Source organism: Leptinotarsa decemlineata, unplaced genomic scaffold (assembly GCF_025532065.1).
Source record: "Leptinotarsa decemlineata unplaced genomic scaffold, Ldec_3_MD MMD2_P_RNA_scaffold_14, whole genome shotgun sequence".
Taxonomy (NCBI): Eukaryota; Metazoa; Arthropoda; class Insecta; order Coleoptera; family Chrysomelidae; genus Leptinotarsa; species Leptinotarsa decemlineata.
Genome location: NW_027412528.1, coordinates 14,005,799 through 14,028,278, shown reverse-complemented (window position 1 = coordinate 14,028,278; position 22,480 = coordinate 14,005,799). Strand labels below are relative to the sequence as shown.

At 35.5% G+C, this 22,480-nt stretch overlaps 2 protein-coding genes and 1 long non-coding RNA gene across 3 annotated transcripts; 2 read left to right on the top strand and 1 right to left on the bottom strand.

The window, feature by feature from the left end:
• Positions 1–2,877: 2,877 nt before the first annotated feature.
• On the top strand, positions 2,878–4,934 carry LOC141484657 (uncharacterized). Its single transcript, XM_074179780.1, has one exon. The coding sequence runs from the start codon at positions 3,675–3,677 to the stop codon at positions 4,932–4,934; it is 1,260 nt and encodes a 419-aa protein (XP_074035881.1). The 5' UTR covers positions 2,878–3,674.
• A 1,210-nt stretch (positions 4,935–6,144) lies between these two features.
• On the top strand, positions 6,145–22,095 carry LOC141484611 (uncharacterized). Its single transcript, XR_012466705.1, has 2 exons — positions 6,145–6,257; positions 21,852–22,095. It is a non-coding gene; the product is annotated as an uncharacterized lncRNA (long non-coding RNA).
• On the bottom strand, positions 6,464–10,739 carry LOC141484608 (uncharacterized). Its single transcript, XM_074179611.1, has 2 exons — positions 10,217–10,739; positions 6,464–7,220 (listed from the first exon to the last, which is right to left on the bottom strand). The coding sequence occupies exons 1-2, from the start codon at positions 10,723–10,725 to the stop codon at positions 6,482–6,484; spliced, it is 1,248 nt and encodes a 415-aa protein (XP_074035712.1). The 5' UTR covers positions 10,726–10,739; the 3' UTR covers positions 6,464–6,481.
• Positions 22,096–22,480: the final 385 nt, after the last annotated feature.

Here is a 22,480-nt window from a genome sequence, read left to right as displayed (position 1 = left end):
TGCCAAAATCGATTTCTCAAATTCAATTTTATATACTCCAAATTCTCAACTCTACATTCAGTACTATGAAACCCAGAAAAAGCTATTATTTTTTGTCGAACTGGAACCAAACACAGGGACCAAAATAAAAATCCCTGTGAATCAATTATCAGGTGATATAATCGTACCCCCTACAAAAATCAATGGATGTTTCATCAGAGAAACACTAACTAGAGCCAATAATGGATACGCTATGGTAGAGCTAGAAAATCCGAACGATCAAAATTGTGAAATTGAATTGTTTGAGCCACTTAATACATATTCATTTCCTGTTCAAAACTATGAACTTTACCATGCAGATATTGACCCCTTACAAACAGACGAACATGACATCCGACATCTCATTCGAACTGAGCATATGAATAATGAGGAAAAACTGCACATTGTCAAATTATGCCAAAAATATTCAGATATTTTTCACCGTGAAGGAGAAAAGCTTACTTTCACAAATATAGTCAAACATCAAATAAAAACGAAAGATGAGCTTCCTGTATACACTAAATCTTACAGATATCCCTTTATCCATAAGGCAGAAGTTGCGAAACAGATAAATTCAATGCTAGATCAAAATATTATCCGACCTAGTAATTCGCCCTGGTCTTCACCTATTTGGGTAGTACCCAAAAAACCGGACGCCAGTGGGAAAAAGAAATGGAGGATTGTGGTGGACTACCGGAAAGTCAATGAGAAAACCATTGAAGACCGGTATCCGCTGCCAAATATAAGCGATGTATTGGATAAACTGGGCAGGTGCCAGTATTTCTCTACATTAGATTTGGCAAGTGGTTTCCATCAAATAGAGATGGCCCCGGAAGATATTCAAAAAACAGCCTTCAATGTCGAGAATGGCCATTACGAGTACCTGAGGGTTCCGTTCGGGTTGCGAAACGCCCCAGCAACCCTTAGTAGGGCGATGGACGACGTTTTGAAAGGTCTCCAGAATGATATATGTTTAGTGTACATGGATGATATTATTGTATACTCAACATCCTTACAAGAACATATAATCAACCTGAAAAAAGTTTTTCAGAGGCTACGTGAAACAAACTTGAAAATTCAAGTTGACAAATCAGAATTTCTCAAGAAAGAAGTTTCTTTTCTCGGGCACATTGTAACATCAGAAGGTGTTAAACCAAATCCGGATAAAATCAAAGCTATTTTGCAATATCCCATCCCAACAACTACGAAACAAATAAAATCATTTCTTGGACTTTTGGGATACTACCGTAAATTTATAAAAGACTTTGCCAAAATTACAAGACCATTTACACTTTGTCTGAAAAAAGGCGCCACAATCAAGCATGATGAAAATTTCATCAAAGCTTTCAACCATTGCAAAACTCTTCTGACAAATGACCCAATATTACAGTACCCAGACTTTGACAAACCTTTTAACCTTACTACAGACGCCTCAAATTCGGCAATTGGTGCTATTTTATCACAGGGCCCTATTGGTTCTGACCGTCCCGTTGCATATGCATCTAGGACACTGAACGACGCGGAGCATAACTATAGCACAATAGAAAAAGAACTTTTGGCTATTGTATGGGCCACGAAGTATTTCCGGCCCTACATTTTTGGTAGAAAATTTTTTATTTATACTGACCACAAACCACTTCAATGGCTGATGTCTTTAAAAGAACCAAATTCAAGACTCGTCCGTTGGAAGTTGAAATTAGAAGAGTTCGATTATCAAATTATGTACAAAAAAGGAAAAAAAAACACCAATGCAGACGCCCTCTCAAGAATTGAAATCCACGCCAATGAAGTAGATTCACAGCCATGCAGTACGAGGACAAATCTAGAAGATATTGAAGAAACCTCCCCGTTTTTACAATATATGAAAAAATTCAACATTACACAGAAACACCCAGAACAAGACAACATCTCATTATCTAACAACCTTGACGAAACCCCGAACGAAGCCGAAATCGGAGTAGAAACCGACACATCAAGCTCAGTACAAGAAAATATGATTCAAGAATTGATTTCAAACCCCGAGGAACCTGATGAACCCGAAGAAAATAATGTAACTGTACATACAAATGCTGAAAATCCCGTACAAGAAATCAACCCAAGTGAATCACCTATCAATGTCTTTCAAAATCAAATCCACATATCAAAATCAACCTTGCCAAGAAAAACAACCAGAAAAACGCTATGGGAACCAAACATAAAAAAAATATGGAACATATACATAGTAAACAATGACCTTTCTCCAATCATAAAATTTTTCAGTGATTTTGGTCAGCCTAGAAAAACTTATGCATTTTATTTCAATGATGACGAATCGAACAAAATGTACGAAAACCTTTGCACTCTAATGACGCAAACTTTCAAAAACCACACATTCAAATTAATTAAATGCAATTTGAAACTTGAAAATATAACAAACGATGACAGACAGAAAGAACTATTAGTCTATAATCATGAAACAAAAACAAACCATCGCGGAATTCAAGAAACCATACAACAAATTAAGAAAAAGTACTATTGGCCCAACCTTGCTAATCATGTCAGGAATTATATCAACAAATGCGAAGTATGTCAAATATCTAAATATGATAGAAACCCACCAAAAATAAATTTTCAAATAACACCAACACCCAAAAAACCATTTGAAATCGTTCATATCGATGTTTTTCAAGCCAACGGTCAAAAATTCCTTACGATAATAGATACTTTTTCTAAATATGCACAGGCTTTTCCTCTTACATCCGCAAACGCTTCCTCTATTGTCGAAAGTCTCATCACATTCATGTCGTTCCACGGACTACCACTAAAAATCATAGCCGATAGTGGAACGGAATTTAAAAACTCTACTTTGACTGACTTCACAAAACTTCACAAAATTGACATTCATTTCATCACCCCTAAAAACTCAACTAGTAACGCCCCCGTAGAGCGCCTTCATTCAACCTTGCTTGAGCATTTGAGGATTTTGAAAATTGAAAATCCCCGTTCTGAAGTAACGAGCCTAATGCCTTATGCTATTTTTGGATATAACCACTCCATACATTCCTTGACAAAACAAAAACCAATAGATATTGTGAGTGGACATATCGATACAAAAGATCCATTTGATATAGATATAAACCACGAAATTCTGAATAATTATATTCAGGAACACAAAGACAGAACTCAATTGATTTTCAATTACATTCACGAGACTTCCCAACAACAAAAAGAAAAGATAATAGAAAAACAAAATCTCACTCGCGAAAATCCGGTCAGCTATCCTGAAGATGGCGAAGTTTATCGACATAACGTAAAAACTCGTGGGAAAAAACTGAACGTTCCATTCATAAAAGAAACTGTTGTCACCGATCAAGGACTGAAACTAAAAACAAAACGTAATACCTACCACAAAAACATTTTCAAAAAACCCCGAAAAATCGTAACAAAGTCGAATTTGTTACAGGACCCTCCTACTCTTGACGATAATCCACCTAACATCATCAAAGAACGTACAAATAACGAACCTGAAGGACAACCCAGGGATCCTGCCCTTTCTACTAGGGACAGCAAAAATTAAAGTAGCCACACACACCTTTCTTCATTATATTGATTTCAAACCAATTTCAGAAGAAATCGGAGAACTGACTCATCATTATAATGCAATAAAATCATCACTCATGAATCAGAAAGACCTCAGTTCAACCTACCTTACATCCTTACATCAATACACCGAACAACATATAGACTTCCAGTTGAAATCAGTTAAAGAAAAACTCCAATCAATCTACCCCTTAGCGATTCGAAAAAAACGAGGGTTGATCAATGGACTTGGAAATATTGTCAAATTTGTTTCCGGTAACTTAGATCAGGAAGATGCCCAGCGTTACGACGCAGCTATTGAAAAATTACAAAATAACGAAAATCAAATTGTTCATTCTCTGAATCAACAAATATCATTGACTCACAAAATACTTGAAAATAACAATAAAACATTTTCACTCATGATTCATAATCAGAATGTGATCAAAGAAAGTATCGAAGAGCTTAACAATAATAGCACACATTTTTTGTCCTTATTAGATACATATACACAAATAAAATTCAACTTGGATACACTACTTTCAATTCTCACCAATATTGAAAACGCCATTTCTTTCGCTAAACTTGGCACCTTACATCATAGTATAATATCTATCGACGATATAAAATCAATACTCGATTCGCTTCTGAAGTATCATTCTAAAGATCAATTGGTATATTCAGAAATCGAGGACAGCTATAAACAATATGATATAACACCTGTTGACGCATATTTTTCGAATACAAAACTAATTTTTGCATTGCATATCCCTCTAGTGCATCCCGAAACCTTCTCACATTACCACCTTTATTCAATACCCACTCAGAATTTTACCACAATTATTCCAAAAAACTCCTTTTTCACAATGAGTAATGATATGTTCCAATACGACTCTGGACCATGCCGTTATCTGAACCCGAACTACCTGTGCCCGAACAACTACCTGATAGATGGAACCCAGGAAAGCGATTGTATTTTTTCAATCTTACAAGTAAAATATAACGAAGCCGTATGCCAAACAGCAACCATAGTGGTGAACAAGCCCTTAATCGAGGAAGTCAGCGAATCGAATTATATCGCCATATTCCCTCAACAAGAAAAAGTCCAAACCCGATGTGACGAAACCGACTTTGTGATGCTGAAAGGATCCTTCCTCATCGAAATCCCATACCAATGCAGCATCGAAACCTCCGGACATACACCAACGAGAAGGGAGAAACCAAGGGAAAACCATTATTTCTTCCTGAAATTACAATACACGAACAGAAAATCGAAAAAACCAAACTCCAAGTCGACGATATCTCACTTGACGAACTACGTGAAGTGCAACTCCAAGGAAATAGACTTCAACCCCTAGACTTAACAGGTTCAACTTCTTCCAGCCACCACCCCTGGACGATTCCCTTATATATATTCGCCATTATAGGGATCATTTATATTTGTCTGAAAAAGTTCAGAAGATGCAAGAAAAATACCAAGGATGCCGCACAACCCCAACAGTCTCCAGAAGTTTTGTTTGTCCCATCCAAAACTTCATCTTAGGAGGGAGGAGTTACGTACCGAATAAGTACGTTCAACCAGCCGACTAGGTCTACGACCCGGCCAAGGAGCGCCGACGCTGCAGTATCAAATAGCAGGCATTCCAGGAAAAGCCAACATTATAATTTCTCACCATTTTATATTGCATTATTAAAAATTCAGTCTTGATGTAACTTTTGTACGAACAACTTGTCCAAATAAAAATATTTCGTCTTTTTAAAAACGGTCTTCGTTCTTTAAAGTACGTAATTAGACAATATATGGTCGTGGACAGAGCCACTGGGAAGATGGCAACCTCTCGGTGTAAAATGCCTTACCCCTGCACGCGGGGCTCTGCAGGGGCGGACCGAACTTCCCAAGCTGCTCGTGGGAATCAATATGAAGAAAAATATAACTAAATTTGAATGGGAGAAGGAAACGAACCGACGGTACGCCGATCGTCGTTGCCTAGGACCCCGGACAAGGGGAAAAAATAATTTTCGTCCTAGGCAACAACGATCTGCGTACCGTCGGGTTCGTTTCCTTCTCCCATTCATATTCAGTTATATTTTTCTTCATATTGATTCCCACGAGCAGCTAGGGAAGTTCGGTCCGCCCCTGCAGAGCCCCGCGTGCAGGGGTAAGGCATTTTACACCGAGAGGTTGCCATCTTCCCGGTGGCTCCGTCCACGACCATATATCGTCTGATCATCCACCTCTCGGCACGGGTCGCATGACACCTTAGGTTACGGAATTTTGGAAGGGTTTACTCCCTGTGCGAGGACATACTTAAAAATAATGATCCCTAGCCCTCGAATACTCTACTAGCATCGGGATAAGAAAAAACAAGAGTTGACCCAAGGAAGTCGATAGCTCAAATTATTAAAATCGGTTTACAACTTCAAATTTTAGGGGGGTGTTTCCATTAAAAATGGGTCACACTGTATCTTGTCAGGGGTGTATTTTAGGTATAAGACGTTCTTCATGAATTTGAATCTTTTTTTTTCGTAGTATCCAAAAGTAATAGAATAGTGTATGGTTTCTATTTGAAAAAATCGAGTTTCATCAGTTTTCTCGATGTTATGTTTTAGGTGGAAATTTCTACCACACTGTAAATTATTTTCGAAAATTCGATGGACCTATTCATGACTTGATGCCTAAGGTATGATTCTGTGAAATTTCACATTTTCAACTATTACTGTTTATGTGTTATGATTTTTTCGGAGTGGTGCTGTAACTGTCAAATTTTTCAGATAAAAATTAATATCTCGAAAACTAACAAATTTGGGTATAGGAATTGTTATACAAGAAAAATGTGCTGAAAATTTATAAATGTAATAAAATACAGGGAGTTCCTCGACGCTCATCGTGAAAGACCCTTTCCACTCAACAGGAGCAGGAAGGATTTTCTCTCTGCAGATATTTGTCCAACAAATCGGAAATATCCTTCGAGACCACCTTCGTATGCTCCAGGTCGAATAACTCCCGAAACATTTCCGATCTCAAATTGTCGTCAGCATTAAAAGTTAGGGCGAATCTGACGGTATTCATCCTGAGCTGATGTAGCCCTGTCTCTAGAGACCACAGATAGATGTCACTCACATTGTGTGGCTTCATCACGTTACAACTGATCCATTCACAGAGGCAGATGTACAGCTCCGTCAGCAGAAAGCGATCCGACAGTTGGACAACGTCCAATAGGTCTTCGGTTCCGTGTTCTTCGAATTTTGGGTGTTCAAGCAAGTTTAGGACTCGTTTGAATGTTTGAGGGTCGACGTCGGGGAGTTTCACTTCATCCTCGCTGCTTTCTCTGAAGAGCCCACTGAACAGGATGAGAAAATACTCTGAATTTTTCATCAGGAGTTCTTGGCTGGCATGAATCACTGAGCCGTCGTCCAGTCTGAAGGTGGCCAATCTCGATTCTCTTGTGTCCTGTGTCATTGCTGAAAACTTGTCACTCAGCATATCTGCCACCTGTACCTGGAATTTTGGAATACGAATTATCTTTCTGGCTAGAAAGCAAATCGATGAGTAAGCTGCCTCCCTATATTCGTTATCTTGCTCTATGAGTTCCAGAATGATGGGTCCTCCACATGTGACCATTAAATGAAGAAGGTCTTCCTCTCTGCAAAATTAGAGTTCGAGTTGATTATATCTGTATGGAGGTCAAGTAATCCAACAATTTGTGTTGATATCGGAAAATATACAAAAACACATACAGTACTACTATCAAGATGAAAGATAAAAGAAGCATGAAGCGCTCAGTTTGAAAATATGATTCGAAACGTTCGGCGTTCTTGAAAAACATCAATCTAGTATAATACTTTGCATAGTTATTCTGAAATATCAAATCAAAATGTACTTTATTGTCGAAGATGAAATCTCATTGACAAAGTGTTACTATTCTAAGAAATATAAGATACACAACTTGAGAGATATTGTCGAAGATAAAATATTATTGTCAAAAGTGTTATTATTTCAAAGAATATAAGTTATACAAATTGAAAGTAATATTTCAACATTTGGTGGTTTCAGCATTTTGGGGTGAAAAAGAAGTCAGAAAGTAATAATGTATATGCTACATATTGAAATAAATAATAATAATAATGAATATTCTCATGCAACACATAAATGTAAGTATGAGAATATAAAAACTATAAAGCATAAAAATATAAAAGTGAATGCATACAAAATAACAGTAAGTATCAACTCCGTAAACATTTTCAACTATACAGTTCAGAGCTAAATGTAAACATTAAACAAAAAGTTAAAAAAGTCACATAGTTTAAATACCAGTAGGTACTGAAACACAATAATCAAAATCAATTGTTCCTATAATTTAAATTTATGTCTGAATAGAATTCGTCTAAAGAATAAAAAGCCTTTGAAATCAGAAGCTTTTTTACAGTCTTTCTAAATTTAGCGGTACATGTTATGCCTTTGATCTCAATTGGCAAATGGTTTAACATTTTTTTCCATTATATATGAAAGACCTCTCAATTTTTTATGATATTGGAATCGGTAAGCCTATATCGAGCTTATATCTGGTATTTCGTCGTGGTGAAATGAAAATTTCCGTCCTGTATTTTTTTTGCACCAGACATAACATTTCCAATATAAGTATGGACGGCAAGGTCAAGATTTTATGCTTTCTGAATAAAGGTCGACAGAAATCGCTGAATCCAACTCTACACATATTTCTAATTCCTCTTTTTTGTAGTACAAACAACCTATCAAACATGTATTGGCAACACGTTCCCCAAAAACAGATACCGTATCTCACATGGGAATCGATGAGAGCAAAGTACACATTTTTTGGCATATTAGTGCCCAATTCATTTGCTGATACTCTGACTGCAAAGCATCCTGATGAAATTTTTTTGCATAGGTTATTTATGTGACCTTCAAAATCCAAATTTTTATCAATTTGTAATCCCAGAAATTTTGCTGACATTTTGTTTTCTATTAATTGAGTACCCAGGTAGATATCTAGTGTGGAGCACTTATTTCTGTGGTCATATTAATGCGGGCTAGGTCGTTAATATGTATATAACAAGAAGAGAATTGGGCCTAGAACCGATCCTTGTGGAACACCACAAGTAACTTTCTGGAGATAGGATATTGTCCGGGAGTTTGACTTTCTGAGTACGTTCTGACAGGTATGATCTGAACCATTTCAAAGATATACCTCTAAAGCCATGTACTTCTAGTTTTTGCAGCAGAATTTCATGATTCACGCAATCGAAACCTTTTGAAAGATGGCAAAAAACTGCCGCTGCTATTTCACGATTATTTAAATTGAGATACACGTTTTCCAGTAGATGGAACATAGCATATTCCGTGTTTTTCAAACTCTAAAACCCAAACTGACTGCTACTAATAATATTATGATTTTTCACAAACATCATAATTCTTTGTTTAACAAGTTTTTCTATGATTTTAGCAAGGGTTGGTAGCATAGAAATAGGTTGGCAGGATTGTTAGTGTCGCCTCCTTTGTGCAAAAGAATAACAATGCTGTTTTTAAACATGCCGGAAATACATCTGTTATGAAGTTTGTATTTATAGCTTCTACCAAAGCGGTGATAGCGGAGTTGGGCAACTTGGTAAATACTTTTATGCTCATGTCATCCCAACCAGCCGAGTTTAAATTTTTAATTTCCTTAATAATGTTTCTAATTTCCATAACATCTGTAGGCATGAAAACAAATCTTCCTGAAACTGATTTGTCTTTAAGAAAAGTCAAGGGATTAATATTGGATTTTATATCTTTGGATAAATTATGTGACACAGTGCAGTAATATTTGTTAATACAATCAGATTTTAGGTCAGTTTTCGTAGGACCAATATTCTTTTTTCCCCTCAGGTCATTGATGATTGCCAAGTTTTCTTTTTTTTGTTTGCAGACCTTTCCATTTTTTTCATATAATAAAGTTGTTTTGCAGTCCTTTTATAAATGTTTTTGTACCTATTATATAGGGAGTTGAAGCATCCATTGTTACCTAAATATTTCCAAATTAAATATAGTGATCGTAGATTTTCTGCTGAGACCGTAATGCCCTTTGTGATTTTGGTTTTAATTTTGCTAATAGGGAACGCAGTATTAAAATTATTAGAGAGTTTCATGAAACCTACTCAATGGGTCATCATTGGGATGATGTAAATCATTCAACTTTGCATCAATGCAAAGATCTACATAAGTATCAACATTTTTTTGCTGTAGATTCTTCCAAAGCGCTTCTTTGGCCTCGATAATTTTTGAGCTCCTTGGAAATTGAACAAAACATTCATGGAAGTGCGAAATATTTGTTCAAAGTTCGATGTCCGTCAATATTTTTTTCGAAAGAATCTCGTCCACAATTCTAATGTTATAATCAATGAAACTACCAGTTATAAACCGGTTTTACTGAATTCGAAACATATTTTTCATTCACGAATCTAGGAAGACTTAATCACTAGAAATCACTATCAAAATATGTGTTTAGGTTTAGACCCTATGTTTAAACAACAAAGAAATATCTCACCCAAACGCTTTTTGAATATTTATGCGCATCTTATATTATCGAATAGTTGAGTCATTAAACACTAAATTCCCTCAGAAATGAATGGCAAAAATACTCACTCCACTATATACGGCATGACCAAAGCCGTCTGGTTTCTCATATTTCTGTCTCCCTTCGTCAAAGCGTGCTCGAAACTTCCATGGGCTGGCTCTGACTTTGTTACGTGAAAAAAACACCGTAGGAGTGCTTCAGCCCAATTTTTATGAGGGCAGGGTGCTCTAGATATCGATAGTTCATAAATTTGCTCAATGATATTGGCCTGAATCAAAGGGGCAAGGTAGGCAGGACATTTGAGAATTTCGTTCAAAAGAATGGCGATGGTCTTCTGATAATGATGCCCGTATGGGAAATACAGGATACCCTGCATCATGACGAGGACTAATTCTTTTGACCCAAGCTGAGGATTGGCGGGATTAATTCTGTGGTAGGAGTAGATCAGGTCCGTTGTAGCCATGATGAGATTTTCCCTGAGACTTGCTACCCCATGATGAAAATCAATGTCCATCGTCTCATCTAAAAAGGTATATAATTTAAAGATATATTTTTCACATTTCTCACTTACTTTCATTTCAATGCCGATGCTTGAAGATTCTGTGGAAAATTAATCAAAAATATCTTTCTCCAGTAATAATTATTATTCAAACACTGTTCAAACAAGTGAAGCTCTCAATAGATAAAAATAATATTAAATCGATCTCGGATAGAGAGGAATATAATTTGATATATTTCACTGATCAAAAAGTAAGTCGAAAAAATTTCGAGTGGAAGACAAAAGTGGAACATCTGACATTGAATAAAACCAGAACACATCATCCTGACTCCAGATTTGCAACACCTCTGTTGGCGTCATCAGGAGATAAACAATGATGTAGCTTCTTTGTAATGAAAGTATATTTTTTAAAGAGTTCGTTTTCCGAGTTGATGGGAATTTTGTAAAATCTTTATATAAAAATGATAATAAACAAAGACCTGTTGGAAGTTATGTGCACGGTATATTCATGAAACTATATGTTTATTTAATATTATATTATTATTATTTTGAATGATGCAACTAATTTTCCTCCATTTTCAGTATTTTAATATTAATGTAAGTCACGAAAAGGATTTGAAGCTTTATAACTTCTATTTAATTATATGCGAGCGCTTTCGATAGCTGGTCGTACTATCATCATCGTACTATCATTAAAATCATTTTATTATTATTATTATTGTTAATGGAAAAAGCAAACAATTTCAAATTGTTTTTGTTGTAATAGGTTGATGGCGTAATATCATGTAAGTTCTCACTTCTCTCAGTTTGAATAATGTATCGATTATTGCGCTAAACACGTATGAACACCGCACTGACGTTTTTATGGTTAACTAATGGAACTTCGATGAATTTAATTTTTTCCGACAGGCATATTTTTCGAAAATAATTATAATTCCTCTTAAGACAAAGTACTTTTTTATTAGTCCTTGAATCGAAAGTTAATTTCCGTGTTGGCACTTCATCTCTTGGAAAAGTCAACTTGGATGGTGGAACGCGCGTCTAAAAGAGAACTGCAGTTCTGGTGTTTGGGAACAATGTTTGTTTCGGATTTATTCTACCCCAGATCATCCAGTTATATCATTTGAAATGATTCCCTCAACTATGGGATATTTTTTGGAGTCCTCAGGATATTCCATATTTTTTTTGTAGATTGTAGATGAGTCGACTGAAGCATAATTATCACCTCTCACTACCTACTACTTTTTTGAAATAGTCAAATGATTATTATAAAAAATAAATATATTTTAAAAAAACTAAAAATACCCTTTTATAATACATCGAACTAAAAAGTTAAAAACTATTTTTTTTAAATAAGCTTAAAACAATAACGAACGAAAAATACTAGTATTATTGTGAAAAAAGCGTGGACGCTAAATATACAAAAAATATGCCACGCTTTTTTCGCGTTCGTTATTGTTTTGGGCTTATTTGAAAAATAATAAGTGAATTCACTTACCTATGAGCCAACCAGGTTCGTCTCCTTCGTCAGGACAAGCAGCCTCGTCATCTTGATTTGTCGCAGAATCATTGAACTAGAAAAATAATGAATGATAATGATGTTGCAAAAATAAGTACAAAATACAATAGTACTGAGGAACGATATATGAAAAAAATAATAGAGAAACAAAAAAAACGATGTATCGTATACAGGCTGATTCACGGTGGATGGCACATTAGACGTTTCTGGTGAATCAGACAACGGATCACTTTGAAAATTTAATGGAGGGCATATTCGGACATTCTCTAGCCAACTAAAATATTTTCGACAATGCGGTGTTGCCGCTTCTATTAGAAAGCAGTAGCAACTTTGATTTTTCAAATGGAACACTCTGTATATAATATTATTTTTGGAATCTCCAACAATTGCCCGACAACTTTTCTTGATATTTCCCTATACCTATCTGTTACCGTTTTCGAAATAAAAATTAATTTCAATTTTTTTCTTCGAAAATCATGACTTCTAAAAATGCCGATATCTTTTAGTTAAGAAGTACTTTGATATCGAAATTTGGTTTGGAGTTAGGTGATACTTGGATACTTCCCACACGTCAGCCTAATCTCCGTTACTTCAATACAGGGTGGTAAAAAAAACACAGTTTTTTCGTTTGCTTGAAAAAGTTGCTGAAATTTGATTATTTTAAATGGAATACCCTGTATATTATTGAAAATTCGGAAAGCTGCTAAAATTTGCTTTCTTTCTATGTATATCATACCTATACCTAACTAGTCAAGTTTCGGACTTATGAACATTTATTTGTGAAAATGTCCCTTCAGAATGGTATTTCCATTCGGTATTTGGTAAGCAGGCCATGATTACTATTTGACAGTAGCGTTGTGACATTCTCCTAATAATATCGACATTTTCGTCACTTCAGAAGTTGCAAATACCTTCAAAACGATGGAACAAAACTATTCAAACGAAGTTCTTATGAATTTGTTTATTATTTTTGGACAGTGTGACAAAATTATCAGCAGAACATGTAGAAAGTTCAATGAAATGTATCCGAATCTACCGCCAATGAACCTCAAGAAATTTATACGAATTCAGAACAATTTCAATATGTTTGGATAAACTTTAAAAAAGCACCAAGAAACTTGAAATTGGAAATATTGATATGAATAATTATAAAAAAGTAAAACAATCATGTGGAATATTTCAAAATATGTTCGAATCGCTGGCCGTTCACTTCCAAGCACTTTAAAATGCGGGTGTTGACTGCTTTCGTGGTGGCAGATCTGATTTCATCGGGATCCAAATCTTCAAATGTTTGGGCAATCCTTTCTAACAATTCATCTCTCGAACGCACGGGTATTTTGTAAACTTTTTCTTTAAACATTCCCCACAAATAAAAATCTAATGGATTAAGATCGGGTGATCTCGCTGGCCAATTCCATGGTCCCAAGCGCCTCATCCACCGATCGTCAAATAGTCTATCCAGTTCTGCGCTCACTTCTCTTGTGCAATGTGCAGGAACTCCGTCTAGTTGGTACCAACAGTTTCGATAATCTTCGAGTGGCAGATTATCCACGAAACTGTCTACAGTATTCTCCAAAATATTCAGGTAGCTTCTGGATGTTAATGACTCCTCGTATATCACGTACCTCAATTTGTTGTCCATCAACATGCAGAAGACATTAAAACTAAATTTTTCTTGAAATCCGGCTTCTTTTGTGACGTGAGGATTTTCACTGGACCAATAATGACGATTTTTTCTATTGAAAATCCCTTCTCTCGAAAATTTCGATTCATCAGTCCAAATAATTTTATTTAAAAAAAGTGGATCTTCTTGAATGAGTGTCAACAACATTTCACAAAATTCTACTCTCTGTTGAGGATCTTGAGGCTTCATTGCTTGAATTTTGGTGAATTTATAATCATGCATTTTATGTCTTCGCAAGATTCTTTGAACCGATGAATATTTTATACCCAAATCTTCTTCAGCACTTCTTATCGATGACTCGGGAAATGCGTGGAAATATGCTAAGACATTAATCTGGTTGTCTTCGAAAGTTACGGGCCGAGGCAAGTTTCTTGGTGCTTTTAAAGTTGATCCAAATGCATTGAAATTGTTCTGAATTCGTATAAATTTCTTGAGGTTCATTGGCGGTAGATTCGGATACATTTCATTGAACTTTTTACATGTTCTGCTGATAATTTTGTCACACTGTCCAAAAATAATAAACAAATTCATAAGAACTTCGTTTGAATAGTTTTGTTCCATCGTTTTGAAGGTATTTGCAACTTCTGAAGTGACGAAAATGTCGATATTATTAGGAGAATGTCACAACGCTGCTGTCAAATAGTAATCATGGCCTGCTTACCAAATACCGAATGGAAATACCATTCTGAAGGGACATTTTCACAAATAAATGTTCATAAGTCCGAAACTTGACTAGTTAGGTATAGGTATGATATACATAGAAAGAAAGCAAATTTCAGCAGCTTTCCGAATTTTCAATAATATACAGGGTGTTCTATTTAAAATAATCAAATTTCAGCAACTTTTTCAAGCAAACGAAAAAACTGTATTTTTTTACCACCCTGTATTAAAGTGACGGAGATTAGGCTGACGTGTGGGAAGTGTCCAAGTATCACCTAACTCCAAACCAAATTTCGATATCAAAGTACTTCTTAACTAAAAGATATCGGCATTTTTAGAAGTCATGATTTTCGAAGAAAAAAATTGAAATTAATTTTTATTTCGAAAACGGTAACAGATAGGTATAGGGAAATATCAAGAAAAGTTGTCGGGCAATTGTTGGAGATTCCAAAAATAATATTATATACAGAGTGTTCCATTTGAAAAATCAAAGTTGCTACTGCTTTCTAATAGAAGCGGCAACACCGCATTGTCGAAAATATTTTAGTTGGCTAGAGAATGTCCGAATATGCCCTCCATTAAATTTTCAAAGTGATCCGTTGTCTGGTTCACCAGAAACGTCTAATGTGCCATCCACCGTGAATCAGCCTGTATAGACGACAGCTAGTAAACACGTATGTTTTGCAGGAAAAAATCAAAACTATTTCTTCATATCAATTGTATCATCGTGTTCTACTGGCAAAGCGATCATTAGAAAAAAAATGATGATTAAACGTGAAATGACGGATGGAATCAGGAATTTTGTTAGTACCAGCAGAAATTCAATTCTTTAAGATAAGTTAATCGAGCAAATCGTGCAGCAGTAACCGACAGCGTAGCAAATACTATCGTCACAAAAATCGTCGAATTAAAGCAAAAAGTAAAACTTATCAATGGGATTCTGTGGAATTTCACCAATGCAAGTTTGAGATAACGTATAAGATATAGTGAAAAAGAGATTTTCAAAGGATCGGGAGTTGCCATGAAAGAGGATTTAACCCAATTAAGGGAAAACCTGTCTGGTTTTTCCTTAATTGGGAAGCGTGGGAGGTGAATAACATTTATTTAAAAAGTAGTGAAATCGAATGTTGATTGGTTTATCTTGAAAAAAATCTTCGAGTTGATGAGAATCCAGTTTCCGTATTCACTATTCATGATACAAAGGGCTATTCAAATGCGTTTCTGTACATGGGGATCTCGTAAACGATAAGAAATAGAGTGTCGTTTAAATTATGGCAAAGTTGCGATTTTAGAGACCTATTCAATGATGTAAAAAATCGAATATAGCTCTTTTCTCCACATTTTGCGCCAACATTTATTGCGCCATTAATTTTTTTGTGGATATAAATTACTTTATTTCAATTTTCATTACAATTATAGTATTCGTTTCCGATGTTATTATTGCTATCATTTCTTTTTCTGCTTATTAAAATACATATAATGTATTTTTGATATAGATAAGTTTCAGATAATCATAAAAGGTTTTCCTATTCGAATTTCATTATAGAAAACGCTCAGAGCAATAAAAGAAATATGAATAGGTATCTAATAGTGAGAAAAAAAACTCTCGAAAAACTCTATTGTACATAGGGAGACCTGAAAGTTGCTATTATGTTTTTATTCAACTCAGTCAACCAATTTCCAGGATCGTTATTTAAAAGGGAATAATTCACACAATTATAATCGAATATTACCCAAACCCGAAATATAGAATTCAATTTAATTTCTCAGTATGAAGTGAACGTCGACGATACAAAAATACAACAAAAAAATACAGGTCCGTATTCAAAAATTCAAAGTTGTGGTTGGCCCAAGTCAGATGACACCTTGTATAAAAAATTCATGGACATATTCTGAAAGTCCACATCAAGTGCTAATAGCAGAATGTGAACAGATTTTCAATATGTGTGTGAATAAAGAAGATATAGGCAAAAAAATAATTTGGGATTTTTTTGTTTTTCATGTATATCTCCATAACCAAAAGAGCTATATTCGATTTTTTCACATCATTGAATAGGTCTCTAAAATACGCAACTTTGCCATAATTTAAACGACACTCTATCTCTTATCGTTAACGAGATCCCCATGTACAGAAACGAATTTGAATATCATGAATAGTAATGAATACGGAAACTGAACCAATTAACATTCGATTTCACTACTTTTTAAATAAATTTTATTGTCTTCACCTCCTACGCTTCCCAATTAATCCTCGTTGCTTATGAAACAATTGAAAATATTCCCTTTTCTTAGGTTTCAACTATTATTTTGAACAAGTTCAAATTTTGAATTTCAAGATTTCTACGTCATATACAATCTTGATAAAAACAACTGAATCTAGCTACGTTTCTCTATTATAAAGTAACAACTTTTGTATATCTTCACCTATTCCTAAATAACTTAATTTCCTAAAAGCATCATTCAATAATCGTATCTAAGGAAAATTTCTTCCTCTCTATTTTTCAAACATTTCCTTAATTCAAATTAATCCTGAAGACTTCATTTCATTTCTTCACACGTCTCACAACAGATACATTTTTATACCTGATTGGTAGTAATTTTCAAGTTCTATCGGTTTTAGTTTTTTCCAAATTAATTGATTTAATTTCAAAATTTTGAAATTGACATCTCTGTCGTATGTCACGTGGTTTCCGATTTCAGAAATGTCTTTTGACTATATACGGGTCGATCAAAAGTTTCCCTGAGTTTTACTAAGTTGACAAAATGGTTTAGACTTTCGCGGCTTAGATTTTCAGTGTCACTGTTTTTCGAGTTTGGAAGCCGTGGATTTTTGGAATTTCTTCCTGACGTTTCGCTGGCGCGAGCGGCTAGCTTCTTCAGAGGTTCAACCATCATGACTTGCTGTCGGACAGCAATCCAAAAATCCACGGCTTTCAAACTCGAAAAACAGTGACACCTTTTACTAAGTTGTTCAATGTTCGTCCTTATTCATATTATATTAGGACAGGAATGTTTTTCCGAAGGAGGAGAGTTGAAACCCATAAATGCCAGGAGTGAATTATGTGAATCATGAATATTCAGATGATAATTACCGTTATATTAGGAAGTGAAAACTTACCGTTATTGTGTCACGGCCTTGTCGATTGAGTAGGTAATAAACTTCTATAAGTTTTAACTTTAGATTATTCGGTATTCCCAGGGCGAGACGCAGACTTTTCGTCAGTGATGGAATAACATCGCAGTCTAATTGATCTTTCATGAACTCTTCATCGTAATAGCAACCGTCGAAAGTTCTGATAATGAAGAGAAGGCACTGCATTTCCCTCTCGGAAGTATAATTGAATGTATCTTTGACTTTGAGCAATACCTTGATGCACTGCCTGCGTTGTTCCAAATTATGTGTCAAAGGGTGAGAAACAATGGTACAGAGACTCTCGATGTAAGTTTGGCATTCACATATTGATTCTGTAACAAAAAAAACCATTAGATGAACACCAATATTCTAAGTCGAAGTTCTGCAAAATATTAATTTCAGGAATCCATTATCGATACATTTAATAGAAGTGGAACTTATCGCTATTTGTACTCAGAAGAGTACAATAAGTACAATGAACTTAAAAAATTGTGTCTGTTTTTCTGTGCGTTTGCGTGCACTAACCAAAAAAAAAAAACCGCTCGACCTATTTTGGTGCATTTTTCACTATTTTATTGTGCTGAGGTTCACTCAACAGAGTTTTATATTCATTTCAATTGATACATGAATTGAAAGGTTATGCTAATTTGAAAAATTAAGAAAACTTCGCGCCAAATACTTGTTGAGAAAGAACTATAAAAATACTGTATTTTTAGTTAATATGGCTCAAACATAACTATATTCATATATTGCAAAACGATTTTTTCATAAATTAGAGATAGGCAAATGAATGAGAACTTTCCGCATCTTGAAAATCTGGGAAAACCTGAAAACTGGAATCCACGCATACATACAGGGTACTATGAAAGAATTTTGATTTTCAATTATGGCATATCATTGACTTTAGGTCGATGATGTTCACTATCTTGCACTGTCGAGTGGCTAAGGAGCCCGAAACCGGTCTTCAAGTATGCCCGTTCCAAAATTGAAGGTCGACTTTTTCAATTGTATTGCCAATTGCATATGCAGGAAATTTTCTGTGAAGATTTCTGTACTGACTCAAACATTGGCTCAATGGCTCAAAGATTGGCTCAAACATTTAAAGTTCATTTCTTTAGACTTGTTTACTGTCTGTCTTCAAGCATAGCCCACTGACTAATAAGAAAATATTCCCGATTTGCTGGTTTCCCCTCGCTTAGGAATAGCAGAGCATGTTTGGACTCATCAACATAACATCGAGTCGTCCCAAACTGAGATCATACACAGAACATTGGTTTAGGAGGAAATTCAAAGAAGCCGCATACATGTTGTCTAACAACGCATTTAGTCAAGCTAGCGTAGAGATACGTAACATATGGAAATCTCTAATCAAGCAAAAAACGACCAATTTCCGCCAATCGGTCATCTCCCGCTAAAATCAATGAAGCGGAAAGAGTGAAGAGGGGATAGGTGAAAGCACTCGAATGACCTATAAATAGTCAGATCTCGGAGGAATAAGTCCAGTTATCACCAGAAGACGATTGTTGATATAATAATCGAAACGTCGTGATATAACTTGGTTTGAAATCTTTTAATTCTCATTTTTCATTTTTTGTTGATAATTCTCTTCAATTTTTCTTTCTCAGCTTTTATTAATATTTCAATTCTTTATTTGTTTCGTTGTTGCTTGTATGTTATTTTTTTGTAATTTCATTTTTTTGTTTAATAAAATGTTTATTTTCGGTTGATTTTATTAATTTTTTAATTTTTTTTTCAGGGTTTTCAAATCAATTTAAATTATATTAGACAATGGAAGTCCGAACTGATGAAATACACCACGAAACATTGTCAACCACTTTCAAACAAATGTGAGATACAAGTTAAAAACGCAGTAGTCATGATTATTGATGGCATAACCGACCCGGTTATACAAAATGGTGCGAAGGCAGGGAGGTATTGTGACCCTGAGATGCTCTTTAGTGAATATATTTCATATCTCGCGCCGGATGAACGTCTGCGTTGCGATATAGGTGAGACTAGGCTCAAAAAGTTTTCACGGTCGCATCGTGAAGCCCATTAATCTAGTTTTGTGGAAAATAAACACAAAAATGTCAGCAGTCAATTCAAAAGGAACTGCAAATGTTTTAACTGCAACCAGCCTGGACATTTCCGTAAAAGTTGCCCTAGGCCTCGCCTCGAATGTAAATTTTGCAAACGCTTGGAGCATTTAGAGAACAAATGTCCTCGCAACCAAGCTCAAACTTCCCTGCATGTTATGAAATGTAACGTACTTACCTGAAAAATAACATTATTTAGGAATAGGCCTCACAAATTCTATTGGAGAAAAAGAAAATTTGAGAAACCCGTATGTGCATCGATTATAAGGCACTTAATATGAAAACCGTAAGGGATTGCTATCCGCTTTCCCGTGTAGATGACCTTTTAGAACGTCTGAGGGGTTGCCGATTCTTCACCTCATTAGATGTGGCTAGTGGGTATTATCAAATACTAATTATAGAGGAATATGTGCACAAAACTGCCTTTGTAACTCCGGACGGTCATTACCAGTGTTTGCGAATGCGGTTCGGACCAGCAAATGCACCTGCCGTATTTCAACGAACCATTAATCAATTCCTAATATGCGCTTCACAGAAGCTCTTGCCTATATGGATGACGTTTTATTGGCTTCCATTGATGTATTCAGTGGGTTGGAAACCTTAAGAAAAGTTCTTGAAGTATTTCAGAACGCAGGTCTCACACTCAGGTTGTCTAAATGTCATTTTTTCCAAACCACTATTGAGTATCTTGGACACGAGATCAGTGAAGGAGGTGTGAAACTATCACCAAGAAAAATTAAGTCCGTCAAGGAGTTTCCAATCCAAAAAAATGTTCATGAGATCCAACAATTTCTTGGATTGGCCCTGACAAGCTTGACGAAAAAAGATGCAAAATTTGAGTTTGCAGAGGAACAACTTTCAACATTCAACAAACTTCGTGACATTTTATGTACGAGACCAGTTCTAGCTATATACGATGTGGCAGCGGAAACAGAACTGCATACCGACGCTTCTAAATGGGGCGTAGGGGGTATTCTGCTACAGAAGCAAGGAGATGGTAAACTCAAACCTGTCCTTTATTTCAGCAAACAAACTAGTAAGGAAGAAAAACGTTATCACTCGTACGAATTAGAAACATTGGCTGTAGTCAATTCCATGCAAAGATTTCGTGTATACTTGCTCGGCATCGAGTTCAAAGTAGTCACTGGTTGCAATGCCTTACGAACTACCTTATCCAAGCGAGATTTGATACCCAGAATAGGTCGTTGGTGGATGGTAACACAAGAGTTTACGTTCCATGTTGAATATATACCAGGGTCCCGAATGGCACACGTTACGCTTTGAGCCGAAACCCGGTTGACGAACCTCAACTTTTTCAGAAAATAGATATTATGGCAATCAATATTACAAAAGGTGATTGGATACCAGCAGTAACGCCAATTGGGCTCGAATGGGTTGTACCAAAAACTGAAACATTTTACTGTCATGACTCGGTTGGACATTTTTCTCTTGATAAGACGTTATCCCTTATAAAGCAGAATTATTGGTTTGCTAATATGAAAAAGTATGTTTTTAGATATATTCGTTGTTGCTTCAATTGTTGTCGGTACAAGGTACCGACAGTTAAGGAGTGTGGAATGTTACCTTCAATAGAAAAGGTCGCTGAACCTATGAATACAATTCACATTGATCATCTAGGTTCGTTTGTAAAGAGAAGGTTAGGCAATTCCTACTTGACTGTATGTGTTGATGCTTTCACCAAGTATGTTTCTATGAAAGCGGTCAAGAATACTAAAGCAGTTCCTGTTGTTAAGTTTCTGAAGGAGATATTCGAAATGTTCGGAGTTAAACGACGCATCATTTGTGACACGAGTGCAAACTTAACTCTGAGAAACTATTAAGAGACCCACTTAATCGCTCCTCCCACAAAATATCGAATTTCTTAGCATCAAGCAGTTGATTTTAACGACTTTTCCTTTAAATGGCTTGACTCTGGTTGACCTAAAACTATTACTGAAAGCTGATAAAGGTTCTCCTTTTCTACGAACCCCATTTGTTTTGGTAGTTAACGAAAAATAATATGTTCAACTTATTACATGACCTAAAGCCATGATAGTGTGGAATTATCGTTCTTTCCTCATGAATAATTTTATAATGAAATTTATGTTACAGGTGAACGGAAAATTACCCCCGTCGGGACGAGGGTATTGTAGCAGTGACCGACTGTAAGATACCCAGTATCACAAAACACCCTGTGAACGCAGAAGCAACGGAGAATGACTAACTCTGACAGTTACGAAATGGGATTTGTCATCCCGGCGAGTCGAAACATGAATAACGGCAGTCTAATGCTAGCTTTCATGGTGAAATTATATATTTGTTTATAACTAGTCGATCTCAATATATTTTGGGGTTTATTCGCTGTATTATTGTGAGATTGGGTCTAACAGTACGTACATATTTGTCAAGGCCACTGTTACTCCCTATTCTGTAATTGGGTTCATCCTGTAGAATAGTGTATAAAATAAATAAATAGATAAATGGAATAAAAGTGAAATTTTGAACGAGAGGAAGATTTGTAAACAAATGCTATATATTATGTGTCACGAATTCCTATAAATATGTACAATAATTGGAAAAAATGTATAGTAGTGAATTTTCAATTCATTTCTCAAAACTAAATTGGATTCAGCAACGTTCTGAGATTTTACTTCAGAAAAAACGTTAATTCACTTACCTTTCAAGTCTAAATTCAACAATTCATTGTTGAGAATATCAAATATCTCCCGAATCGGCAGTTG